The 21,759-nt window shown below is 41.4% G+C and overlaps 1 protein-coding gene across 5 annotated transcripts; it reads left to right on the top strand.

Moving 5' to 3' along the window:
• The first annotated feature begins 1,250 nt into the window (after positions 1 to 1,250).
• On the top strand, positions 1,251 to 21,369 carry ZNF653 (zinc finger protein 653). Of its 5 annotated transcripts, none has more exons than XR_009153376.1 (9): positions 1,252 to 3,379; positions 4,266 to 4,309; positions 7,705 to 7,920; positions 9,005 to 9,574; positions 10,752 to 10,935; positions 13,737 to 13,848; positions 14,481 to 14,595; positions 17,193 to 20,045; positions 20,502 to 20,549. XR_009153376.1 is itself a non-coding variant. In XM_058168515.1 (9 exons), exons 1-9 carry the CDS (start codon positions 3,033 to 3,035, stop codon positions 20,677 to 20,679), a joined length of 1,866 nt encoding a protein of 621 aa, XP_058024498.1. In that variant the 5' UTR covers positions 2,095 to 3,032; the 3' UTR covers positions 20,680 to 21,369. The 5 variants fall into 5 exon arrangements, 2 of the variants coding, with proteins under 2 accessions (XP_058024499.1, XP_058024498.1); XR_009153375.1 differs by having other exon boundaries at positions 14,481 to 18,597; positions 19,946 to 20,045; positions 20,502 to 20,520; XR_009153377.1 differs by having other exon boundaries at positions 2,086 to 3,379; positions 18,503 to 20,045.
• Positions 21,370 to 21,759: the final 390 nt, after the last annotated feature.

The following is a 21,759-nucleotide window of genomic DNA, read 5'->3' on the forward strand; positions in this document are numbered from 1 at the left end:
TTTTTCCTTCTTACAGTGGAACAGAGAACCCAGTTTTCATAACAAAGGAACAATATATGTATCGACCAAAGGAATCTAAATGGTACTCAGACCTAAGAGGGCCTAGGGCAACTCACAGCAGCCAAATAGCTGCCATCAGCCTGCCATCGCCAACTCATCGCAAGAAAACCTAACAAGGTTAACTTGCCATGGGGACAACTGACCACAGGAGCTGGCAAGTGAACAGGTGGCCAGAGCGTGTGAGGTGCAGTGAGAGGGCAGTTGGAGGCAGAGCCAGGTGGGTGGGCAGAGTGCAGTTAGACAATGGACTCTGCAGGCAGCCGGAGGACGAGCCAAGCAAGCGGGTGGGTAGAGCATGCGAGGTGTGCCAAAAGGATGGACCACACCACCAGCAGTATTAGCAACAGCAGCTATTACCCCACCCGCCACCAGCCAGCTGGTGCTTGGACCAAGTTGGTGCAGTCTGCAGCAGGTCAGTGCCCCTCTTCCTCCCTGGTTCATCTGATCTGACCAAGGCAATGCCTGTGACACTCATCCCTTTCATTGCCCGCCCCTGCCATTCCTGGCCTCTTCCACAGAGCCCAGAGACAGGGCAGCATCGGGTTCCTGCATTACCATAGTCACATGAGATGTGCCAAGCAGAAGGAGGGACGCTCTGGGTACTGTTCCACTGCGGTCTGCACCAGTTTGCACTGAGCACTGGCTGGCCAACTTGGGGGCTGGTGGTGGCAGGCAGCTGTGGGCTGCTGGTGGCATACTCCATCCTCTTGCCACACCTCACACACTCTGCTCACCTGCTTGGCCAGCTCCTGCAATGAGTTGTCCCCAAGGTGAGTTAAACGTGTCATGTCCTGAGGTGGGTGGCGGCAGCAAGCTTGTGGCGACTAGTTGATCGTGGCAAGTTGGCCACTGAGTTATTCCATTCTGGACCGAAGATCCTCCACGTCATGCAGAAGAAAGACAGCTGACATGTCAATGCTAATAGAAAACCTCTCTTGTTGCTGCCAATTCTGTTTGTTAAATGTCAAATTTCTTTAGGTTCTATTCATATAGCAGAATTAAACCAGTGATTTCAACTCTCAGTTTGGATTCTTAGATCCAAACAACCCAAGTTAAAACTAATACCCTCATAGTTAATTAGCTGGGTTAATTCAATTTTATGGTTTGCATAATTTGCTTATTCCCAATAACCCAGTTAAAAGTGCCATATAATTACAGCCTTTTCATCTCTATAATTTAATTACTTTGCACTTCTGGCTTCTAATTTCTTTTAAAATAGTTTTCCAATGTGATCCTGAGAATGTAGAATCAACATTATTGCTATTTGTTGGAACTTTTTAAATGGGCAGGTATTTTATTTTCGAAAACAGAGTAATAGGCAATTTGGTTGAACAGACTGATTGCTTCTATAACATGATTTGAGATAGGAAGTTGAATCCAGTCCCAGCCCACATTTAGGCTTAATGTCAACAGTGGATTAATTTATGAAGTTATAACTGCATACTAGTCTCTTTTTCCAGAACCCCTGTTGTTATACGGACCTTGTCAATGCTTCCTTGAGGTAAGTATTGGTAATTTCTGCTGCCACCAACTATTTTCTCGAAGACACTTCACTTGGCAACCCCCTCAATCTCTGCATGAGAGTATTTTTACTACCTGTATTGCTTTACTGACAGTAAAAAAAGTAAATATGAAAAAAATGAACCAATGCAAATTTTTAACTCTAAATTTTAAAGGCACATGACTAAGGGTTTTAGCTCTTCCTTTGTTCCCTTTTGGTAATTAATTCTGCAAGACTTGACAGCTGGGGATAGAAAAACATTACAGAGGGTGGTGAGCACAGCACAAACCATTATGGGCTGTCCCCTAATACCACTACATGAGATTGTTAGGGCTCACTGCCTTAGAAGGGTGAGGAGAATCCTCAGGGACGACTCACACCCTGGTCAGCCCTTCTTCATTCGCCTGCCATCAAGGAGAAGATATAGAAGCGTAGCCAGCCACACGAACAGGCTGAAGAAGAGTTTTTATCGGTGGGCTTTCAGATTCCTGAATGCGAAATAACATCGTAACTATATAGTACAATAGACTTGCAGGGCCAGCCCAAGGTATAACACGTTCACACTCGTGCAATAGAACTGGGTGTTTGTTAATATGATTTATTGGGTTAGGGATTTTCTGTCTTCACTGCGCATTGTATTGTGTTGTGTTGGGGTGCACTGAGGGAGTTCCACCAATCTCATTGTGCATGTGCAAAGGTTATTATTAAGACATAAAATCAAATTTTTATTTTTTAAAAAGTTTGAAGATATATGAAATCCAACTTATAAATCTATTTGTGACAGATCACCAAGTTATGATTGGACTGAGGGCACAGCCGAAGCTCACAAGAATTTCTCAAAGAGCAGCTATTGAGGACAGTAATAAATGGCAAAAGAGTGCACATCAGAGTCGGCAGTGGCTAAACGACCGAACAACTTTCTTATCCAAACGAAGCAATTTGAAGAGCTTTCCATACACACAGATGAGTTATGGCAATAGTTATGTGGGAGGATCAAGAGGGAAAACGAGGTCTAATTCTCCCAGTCCAAACTCCTTCACGGATGCTCATTTTTTTCAGACAGACATTCCATTTGAACTCTGAAAATCCGGCAGCAGAGGGTGGTGGGGAGGAAACACAACTTTTTGCTATCGTTGCCTTTGCAACTTCTTTAATCGTCCTATCACAGGTAAGTCTGTTGCACTCTTTTTTGTTCTAACGGTGGTGCTCCCGTCTGCCAAAATACACACTCCAGCATCTGGACTCGACTACCTGCGACCTGAAGGAAAGTTTTGGGACAAAATCCCCTTCCCTGTTGGAAGCGCGGGGAACGAGCGCGAGAGGCTTCCTCCAGCCGGAAGGGGGTGCGAGCGAGCGAGCGAACGACCGACCGAGCTACCGCCCCATGACGTCACTAGCGCGCGCCCACTAGCGCGCACCTAACGAACGACAAGGCTTCGCGAGAGGCGGGTTCCCTGGTTACGAAGCAGGGATGAATGATTCGGAGCCAGCCCCAGGTGAGGAGGATGGTGGGGAGCCCGAGGAAGAAGGGGAAGAGGAGGAAGAAGAGGTCGCTGCTGGGGATGTGGATGCCGAGACTGCGCCGGGTGGGCGGAAGGTTCGTGGTGGGCGGAAAGCCCGGGGTAGGCCGCGCCTCACCGAGTCTGACCGGGTACGACGACGCCTCGAATCCCGCAAGAAATACGACGAGCGGCGAGTCTACCTGGGCGAGTCTCACGGCTCGTGGGTGGACCTGAGGCAGCGCAGTGGCTGGAGTGACGCCAAGCTGGCGGCTTATTTACTGGAACTGGAACGAGAACAGCGGGCCGGGCGCCGCGGGTGAGAGTCGGCAGAAAGGGCTGAGGGAGGAGATGCGAAGGGTGGGTGGGGGGAATCACTCAGCCGCATGAGCCCCGGAGGCCTCGTGGTCATACAAGGTGCGGGGCCCCCCAGGGGCCAAGTGCAAAGCAGGCAAGGGCGAAAGATAGGAAGGCTTCTCCAAAAACAGAGAGGCGCGAGGCCTTTTCCTGCACATGGGGGGCTGATGGCGGCGTTTTGCCAGCAAAACTGCCTGACGTTTCGGAGGTCAGCGTAGGCACGGTTTGCAGTTAGCCCTGCTCTCCCTGGGTACCTTCGAATTCGACTGCTCCGGGAAGAGGTCACTCTGGATTTCAGGGCATTTGACGAAAGGAGGATGAGATGGTTAATTCCGCAAATAGGCATCTTATATGTCATCTTGTCATTTAGAAATCGTAGAAATGTAATTTAATTTGTAATATATAGGTCTAAAACCTCTATGAAATTTAGAGACCAATCCATATTACTATGCAAAGTGACCTGTAAATTATACCAGATCAAGTAAATGGTGGATAACTGTTCTTGGTAGACTCCTTGTTTGCTCATTAGCAGTATTTGTTCTAACTGAGAAACTGAGAGCATGTTTGAATTCTGTTTTTAGTTGTTGTTCTGATAGAGGCTGTTAGAAAAGAGAGTGCTCATTATTAGGGTATAAACTAGGTATCTTCAGAAGCATAATTTCCTAATTTCTTACCATTACTTTCCTCTTCTGTGAATGACAATCTTATTGAAATATTATCTTTAAAGAAGTTTTTCAAAGGCCTTTAGTGCCTCATTTGGCTGAGGCTTTCCTTTGGCAAAGCAGTCCTAGCATTCACTTCTGGAGATCTTTGAGCATACCATGATATGCTACCATCTTTACTTACAGAAAACCATGGGAGCAGATTGCTTATGAGCCACAGCGAAAGAAAAGTAAGTGTAATCTATGCATTGATATGTCAGTTTTATTCATACTCTAAAAATGCAGACAACCAATTGCTGTCAGTTTTTAAATTAAAAAAAACCATGAAATGCCACAAAGTATAAAGAAATCAAGAAGAAAGCCTGGAATGAATTTACAGTGATACAGAAATTGGCAGCAGTTCTTTACAAAGTACCGTATATACTCGAATATAAGCCGATCCGAGTATAAGCCGAGGTCCCCAATTTTACCCCAAAAACTGGGGTAAACTGGGGACTCGAGTATAAGCCGAGGGTGGGAAATGAGGCACCTACCGGTTGGGGAAAGCCTCCCTCCCTCAGCTGAGAAGGCTGGCGGCTCCCCCGCCCCGCCCTCTCACTGCACCGGCAGGGCTTCCGTCCGGTAAAATGTGAAAAAAAGAAGAAAAAAAAACTCGAGTATAAGCCGTATATACTCGAGTATAAGCCGAGGGGCTTAAAAAAAAAAAAACCTCGAGTATAAGCCGTATAGACCCGAGTATAAGCCGAGGGGACGTTTTTCAGCACAAAAAACGTGCTGAAAAACTCGGCTTATACTCGAGTATATACGGTAAATCTCAGTAAATTTGACTGACCGTATATAATTATTAGCATAAATTCCTGATATAAGCATCTTTACTTACCTATGTAATGATTTCAGAAATATTTATTCAAATTTATTGTAGCTGCCTAATTCCAATAGCCTCTAAATAATTTTCATTTGTCTCCTAATAGTTTAAAATTCTCCCATCTATACCCAATCTGGTTTATTAGTTTTGTTGAATCTAATGTTCTCAGTGTTTACTTTGCTTTATATTTGCAGCTGAAAATCAGTTAAATTTTTTTCTTGGCTATAATCAGCTTTACACCTATCAAAAAGAATCAAGACATCAAAGGGCACATTGTAACTTGTAACTTTGTTTATTGATTCTACTATATTTGATCACACTAAACTTAAAATTGAAACTGCTAAGCATTCATTACAGATTTAATTTCATATAACTGGCTCAAATATTTTTAAAACTTAAAAAAGCCAAAATGTATATGCTGAAAAATTCTTCATATTTTCATAATATATCATTATTGACTTCCTGGAATGGCATTGCTTTATTTTTTTAAAGTATCAATAGAGATTAAAATATAAATATAATAGCAATAGCACTTAGACTTATATACCGCTTCCCAGTCTTTTACAGCCCTCTCTTAAGTTTACAGAGTCAGCATATTGCCCCCAACAGTTTAGATCCTCATTTTACCCATCTTAGAAGGATGGAAGGCTGAGTCAACTTTGAGTGTGGTGAGATTTGAACTGCCAAATTGCAGGCCGCCGGCAGTCAGCAGAAGTAGCTGGAGTGCATCACATTTTCTGTTAAAAATCATTTATAGCTCTTGTATATACTATAATTTAAATGGTAGGAACTTATTTAAGTTAGCTATTTGTTTTTTAAAATTTGTTCTCTTGGTATTGACATGAGCATTAAAACACCGGTTCCCAACCTTTGGGGCTTTGGCAGCCCAGCTTATGGGGGCATGGGAACTGGGCAATGTGAGTGGGGGTCGGCATGCATGTGCGCACTCACAGGTCAACTCGTGTGAGCAGTGGGGCACTCTCATATTCACACACAGCTCGATTCATGCACAACAGCCCGCTGCTCATGTGAGTTGATTTGTGTGCACATGCGTCAGCCTGCTGCTCTTGCGGCCTGGTTCCAAATAGGCCATGGCCCATTAATGGACCACGGCTCAGGTGTTGGAGACCCCTGCGTTAAAGATATTTCATTTTGTTATTTTTCAACATGTAGTGACAATAATCCTTCAATAATCAGAAAAATCACATGTCATGTTCATGTAGAAATTTCAGTTTTTTGCAAAAATTTGTATTAGAGTTGGCATTATGAGTAATGACTATTAAAAGTGAAACAGAGGCGTGGTAACCTTTTAATCATATTTTTAAAAATGTATTTTTCTTATTCTGAAATAGTTCCTAAAATAGAGCTGAAATTATTGAATTATTAAATGCTTTTTGTTTACTTCAAATTATAAATTCTCAGTTACAGCAGGAATAATTCTACCTTTTAATAAAAACCAGTTTCATATACTATATATATCCGTGATGGCGAACCTATGGCACGTGTGCTGGAAGTGGCACGCAGAGCCGTCACCTGTTGCTTTTCCAGGTTCCAGCATGCCAGCCAGCTGGTGTTCATGCGTGCGAGAGCACCAGAAATCGGAAGAGCAGTTGTCTGGTGTGCATGTGTGCGCTAGGCAGCTGCTCTTCTGGTTTCTGCTCACACATGTGCACCAGCCACCTGGTCTCTCGGTTTCTGGCGTGCATGTGCATGCGAAGACAGCTGGTGTGCCTGCGTTTGCCAGAAACCGGAAGATTATCTTCCTGGCATGCACATGTGCACCGGCCGGCTGCTCTTCCGGTTTCTGGCACACAAGTGTGTGTGCGTGCACTCCCATTTTCACACTTGGTGCCAAAAATGTTCGCCAACACTGATACATATGATTGTAGTCCTATAAAATCCTGGAATAAATCCCATTGAACTAAATTGTTGTCATAAGCACTAGAACCAGCATTTTTCTTTATTCGTTTACAAAGGTTTTGGTTTCTGTTGTAAGACATCTCCAAAGCTTGTGAGTTAACTAGATGTGGAAGAGATAGATACTGATCTCTGTATAATTTTCAGGGCTGAACATAGCTAAATAGGTCAATTTATTGCCTAAGCTAAAGCAATTGTTTGTAAGACTTAACTGATGTCCAAAATTAGACAGAATAGATAAAAGGACTGGATTTTCTGAAATGAGAAGAAATACATAGTCAAGCAACCTAAATATCAACACAATTCTTACAAAAGCTGCAGCCTGTAAAATACTTCTCTCATAAAGCATAATGTGCAAACTGTCTCAGGAAGTAGTCAAATACTGTAAATATTCAGCAATGTGACTAGAAATATGTAATTAATATCATGTGATTCTAAGGCATTCTACGACTTTATACTACAAAGTGCTGATGTTGCAAAGGAAAGTGTGGAATATAACTTCATTTATGTATTCCTTCTGATGAAATGCAAAATGCTACTCAATTAATTAATTATTAATCATAAAGAACATTATGAACAATGGTAATACACCGAGGTGTACCCTATTTATTTTAACAGTTTTGCTGCCTAAAATGGACCTATTTTCTTTTTTTCTATTTGGCTGGAATTCATTTGGTTAGTTGTTTTCCTAAATGTAGAAATAACATAAAATTACATAATATATAGATGGATGGATTTCATTGTTAGCTTTCAGAGAGAGCATACCATCTGTTCCAAGTTTCTCAAACACTTTTTTTGTTCTTTATCTTGTTTTTTTGCTTCCCATCTTTACCATGTCCCAAGGAAGAAGGCGAAATGTGAACTGCTTGAAGAACATAGTTATTTGGTATGAAGATCACAAGAATCGCTGCCCTTATGAGCCTCATCTCTCTGAGCTGGATCCCAACTTTGGGATGTACACCACAGCTGTATGGCAATGTGAAGCAGGGCACCGCTATTTCCAGGACTTACACTCACCACTTAAACCACTCAGTGATTCTGAAAATGAATGTGACAGTGGTAAGTGTGCAGAGTGTCTTGGATGTTAAAACTCCAACCTGACTTTTTTTTTTTTTGCAGTTAACATAGCAAATATTTCTACGTAGCTTTTGCAAATCATATAGCTAGCTGCTTTCTGAGTTATTCTTTAGTGTAGTTGAGCTTGGAAATCAGTGACACAAGATGGGATAACTTTGGAAATGCACAGTTTAAGTTAGGGCAGTGAAGTTGGAGATGCCCCAACACAACATTAATTAAAAGAAATTAATTTCTGAAATAAATAACATCATGGATAATTGAGAATTCCTAAGGTTTATTAGCATATGTATAGCTTTCAGTTATTTTCCTTTCAGGTTGAATGTTGTAAGGTAAGATATTGACTTTAAATGTTTATATTAAAATATATATGTAATATTGCACCATTTTAACCAGTGTTTTTTCATAATTTTCCCTAGGCCTGTCATTTCTGATAGTTTGTGACAAATAATATGTTCTTTTTAAAAAGATTTAAATGATTTTTAAAATGCCACATTAGAACATTTTCTAACACATTAGAAGATTTCCTAGTGCCAACCAGAAAACAGTTTATGTTCCAGACTGATATTTACAATCACTGATTTTAGCACACTGTTTTTCCAACGTATTCTTGGCTAGTTGACTTGTCTGTCTGATTTCAAGTACTACAGAATTAGACTGCAGAATATCATTCAGAATATACTATTGTTCATATTCATTTATATAGAGGTTGAGAAAGTACAATAGAGAACAATAACTAATCTCTTCTCAGTAAAATCAGTTCTGGATATGCTTATTCTCTGCACAGAGTAATGGTGGAAGACACAGAAGGCAAGAATATGCACTTTTGGCCTTATTAAGTGATCTAAAATTCTTGAATGAGTGTGAAGAGGAGGCCTTTTTAAATGGAGGCAAATAGGGCAATTGTTCAGCAGGTGTTTAGATATCCTAATTTATCTATTCCGAATAGTGTAGGATCCTGGATGCAGCTATGGATGATAAGCAGGTGAAATATCTGGCTGTAAGGTTTGTCTGTCTGTGTTCCCAAAAAATTATCTGCTAATTTTCTTATCCTTATTGAAATTTGTAGTTGCCAATGGCACTGGAGCTGGAAGCTCTGAGTCTTCAGAAGAGAGCTCTAGCTCTGAGACAGAGGAACATCTGGAGAATCAGAAAGACAAGCCCCAGGTTCAACAATCCTCAGCAAATGCAGAAGGAGAAAATACCAGTGGCCTCATCACACAGGATGGCATCCATATTCCGTTTGAGAACTTACGAACAGAACAGGGTACTAGCATTTGTCACAGTCCCTCCCTCAATGGACCAGAAACAATGGAAACTGTGGTATGCATGCCAGTGCCCGTGCAGATGGGTTCAAGTCATGGAACCCTGTTTGAGAACGTTTCCCAAGAGACACTTGGAGAAGTAGTAGCCAGCTGCCCTGTGCAAGGTATGATGCAAGGTTCACAGGTGATCATCATTGCTGGACCTGGCTATGATTCTCTCACAGCAGAAGGAATCCAGCTGAATGTCACCAGCACAGGAGAAGAGGAGCTGCCTTGTGCTATGATAGAGGGTGTAGCACCTTATACTCAGACAGAACCTGAAAATGGACAACAGAGTAGCATGGAAAACATGGAATGCATCAAAACGAAAAAAGGTAGTTTCTACCATCCACCTTGGCTGCAAAGTGTGTAGGTTTAATGCACTGTTGTAAGTATAAGAGCAACATTTTTGCTATAGAGCAGGGGGGCCCGGCCCATGGGCTGCGGCCCACTACCGCACTGTGGGTTAATTACCACTGGGCCTTGTGAGTGGCTGGCCAGTGCATGCACCTCCGCAAGCACGCAAAGCCCCACTTGCGCAAGCCTTGTCACAGGCACTCGCAGCCCCACTCGTGAAAAAATCATGGGCACAATGCACGCGCACATGCATTTGCCTCTCCCACAAAATCATCCTCTTTCCCCCCTTCCCCCTGCTCTGGGCCAACCCAGAAAAGTTGGGGTACTCTGTTATAGAGGAAGGAGTACAGGACTCTCCAGCTCTGTGCTTTAAAATTCAATAGGGGTGGGAGGAATCCCAGTCTACATATTGCTGCATGCAAATTTATGTCCATTATTATTATTATTATTATTATTATTATTATTATTATTATTATTATTATTATTATTATTATTATTATTATTATTATTATGATGTCTATAAGCATTCTTTCAGCTGTCAGTGCAGCATCCTGTGAAGAAGTGACATTCCTCTAAGGGAATAAGGCACAGATCTGTTACTTTTTCACTCATCTTGCAATAACTCATTTTGTGATTCTTTTTGTGTATCATGCCAAAACAGTTGCTTATAAAGTCCATAGTAGAGAAAATGAAGAATTGGAGGGTTTACCTCTGTTTAATATTGTTGCAAGAAGGATAGTGTTAATTTTAAAATGAAGTCGATTATTTGATATCTTCGTATTTGGGACATGAAAATGTATATTTTGAGTGGGTGTGCATATTTTTATGTTAATTTTTAAAAGATTTTTCATTTTTTGGTAGCACCTGTTTTATGTTCAAATCTGGCTTTATGTGAAACTCACATAAAGAAATGGTACAAACTTCTTTTTGGAGTGGTGTATGTTTGACATTGCCTTTTGTTTCTTTCCATGGAGGTCCTCCGGTTTATCTTCAATAAGCTGCTTATTTAGTATGCCATTTCTCCCCCAATCACTTGCACAATATTTTAGGAGAGAACACAATTCAGAAGTGATTGCTTTTTGGCTAATATCCCTATATAACTTGAGACAGAGGTCAGCATTTAGAGCTACAATTTTGCTTTCTGATTGATGACAGAAAATAAGGCATTCTTTAAACTCAAAAAAGAAGAGCATCATCCTCCAACAGAAACAGAAGCATCCTGTAATTCAAAACCAGCCCATGAGAGCAGGGGGCAGGAACTAGAGCCTGAACCTGAGGAGGAGACTGATGGAAACAGCATGTCATCCATTATTTATGAGATTCCAAAGGAGCCTGAAAAGTGAGTGAGCAGCAAAAAGAGATATGGTCATCTAGATCTCTACATTTTGGGAAGCAACTGGGTGCTACTTCTTGAAACAATAGGGAAAGTTTATTATGTGTTTCATAGAGTATTATGAATGTACCGTATTTTTCGGCATATAAGACACACCTTTTTACCCCCCAAAAGAGGGTGAAAATCTGGGGGCGTCTTACGCGCCGAATGTAGCCCTGCCCACCTGTTGTCCCCCACTCTTCGGAGGTTGTCGACCAAAAATCCTATGTGTGGAAAGCGGTTGCTGTTTCGGCATCAACATAGCCGCGGTAAGAGCACTCTTTGCGAGCCAGGCTGCCCGAATCCTTTTGAAGAAGCAGCGACAATGCTTGGCTCTAGGACAGCCGACAGGCCTCCCCTCACTCGTTGAGCATGGGAGCGCCTAGCGCAGTTACAGCCGCAGCAGGAGTGCTCGCTTCAAGCCAGTCTGCCTCAGCTGCCGTCAACAGCTTACGATGCTACTCAAAGGCAACACTTCGGGCAATGGGGGAGGAAAAAGAGCGTTTGCATTTTCTTCCTCAATTCCCCGAAGCGTTACCTCCCTGCATGGCGTTTTCCAGCAATTTTTTCCTCAATTCTCCGACTCAATTTGCAAAGCCGCACACCCTCTTCCTTTTCTGCAACTTGCTTCAGAGAATTGAGAAAAAAAAGCCGGCAAACACCATGCAGGGAGGCAACACTCTTTTTCCTCCACCTTTGCCCAAAGCAATTCCCGCAGTAACGTGGCTCCTGAAGTCCACCGCCCCTTTGTGCCCTCTCGACCCATGGCAGCGGCTCCCCAAGCAGCGAAGGACGGCTTTCTCTTCCGCCTCAGCTCCTCAAAGCCAAGCGGCGCCTGCAACCATTTTCTGAGAAGCAAGTGAAGTGGAAATGCATCAGCAACGCCAAAAGGGGAAGAAGAAGAGGGCCTGGATCATGTCCTACAGCCAACCCACAGCAGCCTCTTGTGCCCAGCGGAGCGACCAGCAGGCGCTCTCTGGAGCAACTGTGTATCCCGCCGGAATTTTAAGCGGGTGGTAACTGTTCTAAGAGCACTTGGTGTAGTGACTAACTTGCAGACAAAAGACGGTACCCTGCGTTGTAGCCCATGATGTTTTTTCAGGAGAGAACTAAGCAGACCTGTGCTTTAATATTTATTCGTAGTCTGCTACCAACTGGTCACATCCCAAAGGTGTGAAGGGGCGGCGGACTTCAGGAGCCGGTTTGGCTGTCGCGTTACTGCGGGCTTCTGGGCTTGGCCTTCCCTCTGCACCTGAGGCCAAAGGGAAAGGATCGCGTAGGAAGGAGGCCGGGGCAGTCTAGGAGAAGGCCGAGAAATCGGCCTCGTTGACGTTGGGAAGGCTGTCGGATTGAAGAGTGGCCTATTTATATAACGTCGCCAGTTTAAACTCTGCAGCTTCAAAATAGGAATAATAAGCCTTCACGAGGCGATTTGCAACATGGAGGATAAGGGCGGTCCGTGTTGCCTTTGGGTTTAGGCCTCTGGCTTCTTCCTGGGTAGCCTCTGGCCTTCTTTTCCTCATGGGACCATGTTCTTTCTCGACGTTGAAGCCCAATGAGATTGTCGATCTAAATGCAACTTTTATTCAGACGAGTCCCCCTGCGCGCCTCGTATTGATGCCCCCTTAAAAGGCTATGATTTGTGTACGGTTGTGGTTTGGGCTTTCAAACATTCTCCATCGCAGATTTTATTTCATTTGGTTGGTTCCTTACTCGCGGTGGCTTTCCACTCTAATCCTTGTCAGCTATGCAGATTTATCAATGTATTCATTTGCTAGGCGGGTTAGGATGGCATGTAAAATGAATTATGAGTGATAATATTAAGAATTATATTAATATTAATATAATAATTATATGATTATTAATAATTATATAATAATTATATAATTATAATAATAATATTAAGGCGTTGGAAGTGAGGACGCTGCTGATCCTGATGCTGGTAGGCAGAGGCAGAATTCTTTTTTCTTGTCCGTCCCCCCACAAAATTAAGGTGCGTCTTAAACTCCGGTGGTTCTTATACACTGAAAAATACGGTAGTTTGTCCAACTTTTGAAGATCCGGTTACTATTCCACAATTGCTGCCAAGTGAGTTACAATTGCTTAAATGGTAAACATTGATAGCCTTGAACATACTTTACTGATCAGTTGCACCTGTAAAAGGGACCAAGGGGAAATACAAAAAATTATACATTCATTCAGATTAATATTTATGACAGGCATATTATAGTAATCGTAATCTATGCAAAAATAAATAGGCCTATGGAAGAGCAAACATTTGCAGCATGATTCTGCAAATTGAGATTTTCTATCGACAACCAACACCCTACCCACCCGTCGAGGCTGATCAGTGTAAGAAAAAATACTGGAATAGTTGGTTCTTAGCCTGGGTCCAGCATGGTGTTTGTGATAATCTAAACCAGAGAAATGTAGATTAATTTTTGTTGGATCAAAGTTCAGTAAATGGTAGGTACATTAACAAAACATTTGGCAGAATTTAGTGCTAGTTCCTGGAAGTCTCTCTTAGACTTTCGGAAATGAATGTCTCAAATTTTATTTTTTTCAGGCTTCTCTGCAGCCCTGTAACTGGTATTCTTAAGATTCTCTACAATCCCTTGTTTATTGTGATGCAGTGGTGAAGCTCTTTTTAGTCTTTGGGTTGTTTTCATAGAGCACAATACAATAGTAGAATTGTTTTGTGACACTGAAGTAGATTTATGGACAGTGTATAGTAGTTTTCCTTTGAATAATTTTTATTCTCCTCTTAGGAGGCGGCGGAGCAAAAGAGGTCGTGTCATAGATGCAGATGGCATGTTGGAGATGTTCCACTGTCCTTACGAAGGATGCACCCAAGTCTATGTAGCACTTAGTAGCTTCCAGGTATAGTTCCTTTGACCTGATAGATTAATTAAATTTATGGTGGTAGAGCAAAAGAGCTTCTGACCTTAATTTGGCTACTAAATTATATTCTATGCTGGAGAGTCAGGCAAAATGTCAGAAGTAATAGAGTTACTATATTTGTAGTGTATCTAATAACCATTGATATGTTCAAGCAGAATTTAGACAGCCTTCTGCTAGGGATGCTTTAATTTAGATTCCTGGAACATTGGGTTAGACTTCAGGGCCTAAATGGCCTAATTAAACCCTAATAACTTTTAATGCAACCAAGGGCATATTACACATCATTTTGTCCATGTTTGACTTATAAAGACAAATATGTTGAAGGACAGGTATAGATTTGTGTGTTTGTGAAGAAGAAAAACTTTCCAATTTGTATACTAGAGCAAGGGTTCTCAACCCCTGGTCTGTGGACTGACATCGGGCCATGGCATGCCAGAAACTGTCTGTGCAAACAAGTGAAGCCCCATCCGTGGGATTCAGGCAGCATGCGAAACTACGGCCCTTCCGGTCCACAGAAAAACACCTCTCCACAGAATCGGTTCCTGGTACCCAAAAGGTTGGGGGCTACTGCTCTAGAGGAACAATGTTCATTCATTTTTTTCTGTCCTCAGAATCATGTTAATCTTGTTCATCGGAAAGGAAAAACGAAAGTGTGCTCACACCCAGGTTGTGGCAAAAAGTTTTACCTATCTAATCATCTCCGAAGACACATGATAATCCATTCAGGTATATTGTCACCTCTAAGTTTTGCTATTTATGATATGTCTTCATCACTTTGGAGGTACGGTGTTTCCCTGAAAACAAGACCTAGCCTGATTTTTAAGTGCACCTAATATAAGTCCTACCCAAAAAAACAGTCCTAGTGAAGATCGTCATCAGGTGGGGGAGCAGCACCGGAGGCTGTGAGGGCAGGGGGCCAACAGTGTCCAGCAGCCTACACAGTGCAGGTGAGTTGATTACCTATCCAAGCAGCAAGCAGAGGCGGGGGGAAGGCAGGCACACTGGGAACGCCAAGAGTTAGTGGGCTGGAGTAGAAGGGCAGCCACGGGAGGCTTGTCTTCGCATGGCAGACGGAGGCAGAAGTGCGGGGGTGAGGGTGGGGGAAGGCATGTGATCTCGACACTCCCTGCGGGCCGCAGGCAAGCCAATAGACACAAATATTAGCCACCCGCTGCCAGCCGTCCACTTCATCCCACCGTCTCTTGGTTTGCCTGCAGCCTTCGTGGTGCGGCTGGATTGTGTGCCTTCCCCCCATGCCTCTACTTCCATCTGCTGCCGGTGCCACCGCACAAAGATGAGTCTCCTACAGCTGCCCGCCTGCTCTGGCCCACTGACAGTCGGGTTTCCTGTAGCCCATGCAGTGTGTCTAGATTGCGTGCCCCCCCCTCCCCCTGTCTGCTGCTTGGATAGGTAATGAACTCACTGGTGCTATGCAGACTGCGCAGCCCCAGAGTGTGCCGACTAAGGGCCACGGGCTGCAGCTGCTGCCGGTCAATGTCGGCCCCCACGCGCGAACTGCCTTTATGCGGGCCAAGGGTGGGGCACCCAGCCAGTCTGATCACTCTGAAATTGTGTTTCCCCAAAAATAAGCCTTATTTTGGAGCCCCCCAAAAATATAAGACCGAGTCTTATTGTTGGGGAAACATGGTATTTTAGTATATGATGGCTCTGATGAAATTGTTAACCTTGCACATCAATGTATGCCAACTATTTTGAATAAAGAGGTCCAAAAACAATATCATTTTCTTACACTGGAAGAGAAAGTTGTTCCTCATATTTACTTCAGTAGACAAGAGTAAAAGATGTGCAGCAATCTCTAGAGGGGTTTCTCCCTTCCAGTCAAATCACTGAGAAATCTGTGGCTTTCTGGTCTAAGAGGAGTTGTTCCTCTTTTACTGTTTTTTCTTCAGGCTGGAGGAACATGGTGACAAGTGGTGCAATTAAAGATTTTGCAAGATTCCCATTTTCTCTCAGGTTTCATTCGGCACTTGAATAATTGGCCAAGATGGTATATTTTCTGTGGAAGTTAGCATATTGATCTTAATTTCCATTTTTTCATGCTGCACATTTTCTATCTCTTATAATTTTATCTTGGTATTTTCACTGATCAAAGACCCATTACCTTTTCCAGAACTGATTGCAAATGCTTTTCATTTTTCCCATAAGGGAAATTATTAATGGCATTGTTCGGTCCACTAAAAAGGATCTTTTTGAGGGGTCAGCAACTGGGCTGCATTTATGTCCTGTGGAATGTGACTGTATTTTATGACTTTTTGCAGAAAACAAGCATATATTTCCATTATTATTTTTTTGCAAAACTGCCTGTAGCAAACTGTTGGTTCATTTAATGACCATGGTGTTCACTTAATGATTGTGGATTCATTTAGAGACTATGATGATTCATGTAACAACCACTGCAAAAAAGATAATATCAGGTCCATTACATGAGTGGCCCTATTTACAACTGTCTTGAGTTATGACTGTGATAGGCAGCCTTCATTACAGTTGTAATTCGAAGACTACTTGTGCAGCAGTACAGCTGTCTGTCCAGTCTAGCAAGTTTTTTTGCAAATGCTAAAAATACTGTAACTTTCAGAGCTGACTTATGCTGCGTGTACAATTATTAGGCAAGTGAGTATTTTGACCATATCATTTTTATGCAAGTTTTCCACCTCCAAGCTGTATAAACTTGAATGCTTATTGGATAGAAGCATATCAGGTGAAGTGTACTTGTGTAATAAGGGAGGGTGTGGCCTAAGGAAGATCAACACCCTATATCTGTGATGGCGAACTATGGCACGCGTACCAGAGGTGACACGCAGAGCCCTTTCTACTGGAACACACACCGTTGCTCCAGGTCAGACCTCCATGGCGTTTTGTGAGCTTCTGTTTCCCTACAAATGGCGAAACAAAAGCTCACAAAAGAAAAAGATCTTCCTCTTGCTGCACTGCCAGTGTTGGGATGCCCCGCCTCCCGCTAGCCAGCTGGTCTTTGGGTCTCTGCTGTGTATGCACGCATATCCACTCATGCATGCATGTCTGTGTGGTCGCGCATGTTTCACAAGTGCACGTACCTTTCAGTTTGGGCACATACATGCAGTTTGGGCACTCGGTGTCTCAAAGGTTCCCCATCACTGCCCTATATCAAGGTGTGCATAATTATTAGGCAGAGTCTTTTCCTCAGGCAAAATGGGCCAAAAAAGAGATTTAACTGACTAAAAGTCAAAAATTGTAAAAAGTCTTTCAGAGGGATGAAGCACTCTTGAATTTGCTAAGATGTTGGGGCGTGATCACAGAACCATCAAACATTTTGTTGCAAATAGTCAACAGGGTTGCAAGAAACATGTTGAGAACAGAAGATGCACATTAACCATCATAGATTTGAGAAGAATCAAATGTGAAGCTACCAGGAACCCATTATTCTCTAGTGCTGTCATATTCCAGAACTGCAACCTACATGGAGTGCCCAGAAGTACAAGGTGTTCAATGCTTAGAGACATGGCCAAGGTAAGGAAGGCTGAAATCTGACCACCACTGGACAAGAGATATAAGTTAAAATGGCAAGACTGGGCAAGAAATATCTGAAGACAGATTTTTCAAAGGTTTTATAGACTGATGAGAGTGACTCTTGACAGACCTAAACCCTATTGAGCCCTTCTTAAAGGGGAGGAAGTGGTGAAGGAAAACAGTACACCTCTCTGAACAGTGTCTGGGAGGTTGTGGTTCCTGCTGCACACAAAGTTGGTCATCAACAGATCAAGAAACTGACAGACTCCATGAATGGAAGGCTTATGACTCTAATTGAAAAGAAGGGTAGTTATATTGGTCACTGATTTTTTTTGAAATATCAGAAATGTTTATTTGTAAATTTTGAGTAGTTTATTATTTTCACTTTAACAGATGGAAATAAATGAGTGAGTGAAATGGGAAACATTTCGTTTTCATTTAGTGGCATAATAATTCTACACACTAATAGTTGCCCAATAATTGCGCACACATAGATATTCTAAGAAAGGCAAAACTTCACTTTTACTTTCTTAACTATTCAGGTTTGAGGTTTATCAATATTTTGGATTGACCGAGAGCACTGTAATTGTTCAATAATAAAATTAATCCTCAGAAATACAACTTGCCTGATAATTGTGCACACAGTGTATGTCTTAATTAACTATTATAAATGTAGTCCTTACATTTAAAAAATAATAATTCAGTCTCATAATATCTGTTCCTCTCTTGCTTCTATCCTTGTCCATTCATAAGTATAGTTTATTCTAAATGAGGCATAGAATATGTTGGAACATTTGCAGAAGAATAAAGATTTAATCTTTTATAACTACATGTTGATTTATTTTCAGAAAATCAGTTTATACACAGCAGAGATTTTTCATAGCCATATCAAAGTAAATCTAATTTTCTGTTTCCCTTGTAAAAAACATTGATTAATGCTCTACAGCATCACAGCCCATTCTATAAACAGCTCAGCTATCCAGCAATATTGAAGTTCTTTTTATTCCAGAGGTTCCTCTCAGCAATACATATAAGGCCACTAAATGGATTTCTGCATCTTCTTTTATTAAAGGAAGTTTCTAAAAATCTTGCAGAATTCTATCTCCCATCTGCTTCTCCACTATAGGAAAATGAAGTATGGACTTAAAGGCTCTCTTTCTACAGTGGACAGAAGAGATAATAGCTTTGCCACTCAGAAGGGAAGAGGTACTCTCTATCAGTGTAGGTATTATTATTCCAGTCACTTTTACTCTTGCCTATAGGAGCAAGTGGAAATGGCAGAACAGTTTTCAAGATTCCGTCAATTCAGTCTAGAAAAGGAAATGTCATTCCAATCCATTGTTCTGTATTTTGTTGATTCCTAGAAGTTATGTAGAACCAAACTATTTTGACTTTTCTTTTGGGAGTAATGTATAAGTAGGAAAAAAATCATGAAACATTGTTTCTATAGAGGACAACTGCAGCAAGACTATTTGCTCAAAAATGGAAAGGCCTAACACTACGCACAATGAAGTAATGATTCGTGAAGATGATAAAATTTTCTGAGATGGTTAAATTAACTTCTCTGATTTGAGAAAAAAGTATATATTTATGGTTGACTGGAAATCCTTCATAGATTTTTTGTACAAAACAAAGTGCATTTATGATTAGTGGTTTTGCAATTAGAAAAAAATCCTGGATAATAGAAAAGAGTAAGCTTTTTTATAATCATAGTATTGTAATAATTTCATCTTTGACTCTGGATGGTTTGGCAGTCTTGGGGTTGGTCCCGAATTTGGGGATTTTCCTAGCTTGTGGCTCCAGCTTGAGCAGGTGGCAGTCATGACTAGAGGGGGCCTTTGCACAGATTCATCTGGTATGCTGATTGCGGCCTTTCCTGGACTGGGAGACCTTGCTTATTGTCATTCATGCCTTGGTCACTGTTTGGATTACTGCAGTGTGGATTATATGGGGCTGCTTTTGAAGACCACCTGGAAGCTAGAACTATTCCAGAATGGGTGTTATACTTTCTATTTGCTCTTTTACTTTTTTCTTTTGTGCTTTTTACTCTATTAGTTTGTGTTAGTTTTTATGCTCTATGAAACTTTTCATAAAAAGTTTATTAAATCTAGTTTTCTTCGAATATTGAATTTGTGGACCAATGGGATTGGCACTCTCTTTTATTATTTCCCTCTAAGTTTAAAGCGATATTATATTCCTTTAAGTGGTGCATGGTGTCTTAAGGTTTAATTCGATTAGATCATTCAAGCAAGTTATTTCAGGAAATGTCTTTAATTTATTTATTTATTTATTTATTTATTTATTTATTTATTTATTTATTTATTATTAAATTTTTATACCGCCCTTCTCCCGAAGGACTCAGGGCGGTGTACAGCCATCTTAAAATACAGCAGATAAATAACAAATTTAAAAAGAATTTAAAAACAAATATTTAACAAGGCAATCAACTAAAACAGTCTAAGACCGACTTAAAACCCCCTTAAAAGTCTCTTCTTTGGGACAGAGAATGTCCCTATGTTAGCTATTGATGGGTTTTGCTGTTCCTTTTTTTATTCTTGTATCTTTCCAGGAGTTCGTGAATTTACTTGTGAGACTTGTGGAAAATCCTTCAAGCGGAAGAATCATCTGGAGGTCCATCGTCGAACGCATACTGGAGAGACCCCTCTCCAGTGAGTGACCTGGGGCATGACAAGAAAGTCTGGGCTGAGCCACCCTCCAGCATGAGAGCAACTGGGCGAGCAACTGTTTGGAGCCTGCTTGCTTTGCCTTCTTTGTGCAAGTTGGCCAGGGCTCAGTCTGGCTGATCATATCTAACCATTTTTTAAAATGGGAAATCTGAATGAGCTACTTAGTAATTACTGCACTATCAGTACATTTGATATACTTGAGACTAAATAACTGTACTAATAATTTTTGTAATTATGCAATTATTAATTACAATTATACTGAGAAAAGCTACTTTCAGTACTTGGCAGGAAAAGTGGGTAAATTGAAATACATACTCTGTTTGATTATGGTAGCAGATGCTGACTAGATAGTAACAGCTGTTGGCAGTGATTGGGGCTGGGGATGCTTTCCTGGTCTCTAGTTTGGGGTATAATGGAATGACGATTCTCTCTCCACAGGTGTGAGATTTGTGGCTATCAATGCCGTCAGAGGTCTTCTCTCAACTGGCATATGAAGAAGCATACCTCAGAAGTCCAATATAACTTTACTTGCGAGTATTGTGGCAAGCGTTTTGAGAAGCTGGACAGTGTCAAGTTCCACAAACTAAAGAGCCACCCAGACCATAAGGCTGCCTGACCCTGAATCACTTTAATTATTGTTGCTCCAAAAACCAGTTGAGGCATATTTTACATAGTCACAGCTGAAGACATAGTGTGTGCTACCCACAACACAAGGGTCTATTCCTATGGTTAGGATGAAGACTTTTAAGACCAGATGATGACTGACAAAAAACTTCTGATATGCAAGTGTGCTCAGGGTGTTCTGTCAGCATAAAGTTAAAACATCTTCTAACTAGAGATTATGGTGCTAAACTGTCCTTTTCTCAAGGAGAAAAGAACAGCGGAAGCAACAGCCAAGAATAATCTTATCCAATTAAAGTATCAGTACTATGCTATCCGCTGGCAGCACCTTCTACATTTTAGCCACCAGATACTTGATCTGAAGGAGGAGTGCAGTATGAAAGGTCTAGTTGCATATCATTTAACTATGGAGAGACTACTTCCAATGTATAGCTGCAGGTCTAGTGAATGTTGTATATCTATTGGCAACAGTGAAAGAAAATTATTGGCTGATATGCATTAATTTAATTTCCTTGAAATAGTTGGATGAACGTAGTCATAAATTGGCCTAAGCATGGTTCTGTTTCAGGAACTATTTTCCCTTCAACATTCAGGGCTATTGCATTTGAAGACAATCCAGAGGTGGTATTTGTACCTGTTTTCTTGAAATATTGGTATTATATAAAGCACAGATTCTGATACTGGGTAGACTTGGTTTCCAACTCTAAATTACTTTATTATTCTGGTTATCTGTGGCCCCCCTCTATAGTTTGCTATATTCATAGCCTTGTTTGCAAATAAGGAATTTCTAAAATTTAATGCCATCAGTGTATTTTTTATTATACTATTAAGAAACACGGCTTTTGATTTTAAAATACTATTTAATCCTTAGGACTAAGTTAAAAATATTAAATGTGAAAATTGACAGATTTTTTTTCTATAGCTGAAATTGACATAGCTCTGTGAGAGCACTCATAACTGGGTGTGTGCCATTTCTTCACCATGACCCCCCCCCCAAAAAACCTCTTTTTGAAGAACCTGTTTATATGGCATTGTCAGCAGACAAAATAGCTTAGTTGGGTCAAATTTTGTGGGG

The sequence above is a fragment of the Ahaetulla prasina genome, chromosome 2 (genome assembly GCF_028640845.1).
Source record: "Ahaetulla prasina isolate Xishuangbanna chromosome 2, ASM2864084v1, whole genome shotgun sequence".
Lineage (NCBI taxonomy): Eukaryota > Metazoa > Chordata > Lepidosauria > Squamata > Colubridae > Ahaetulla > Ahaetulla prasina.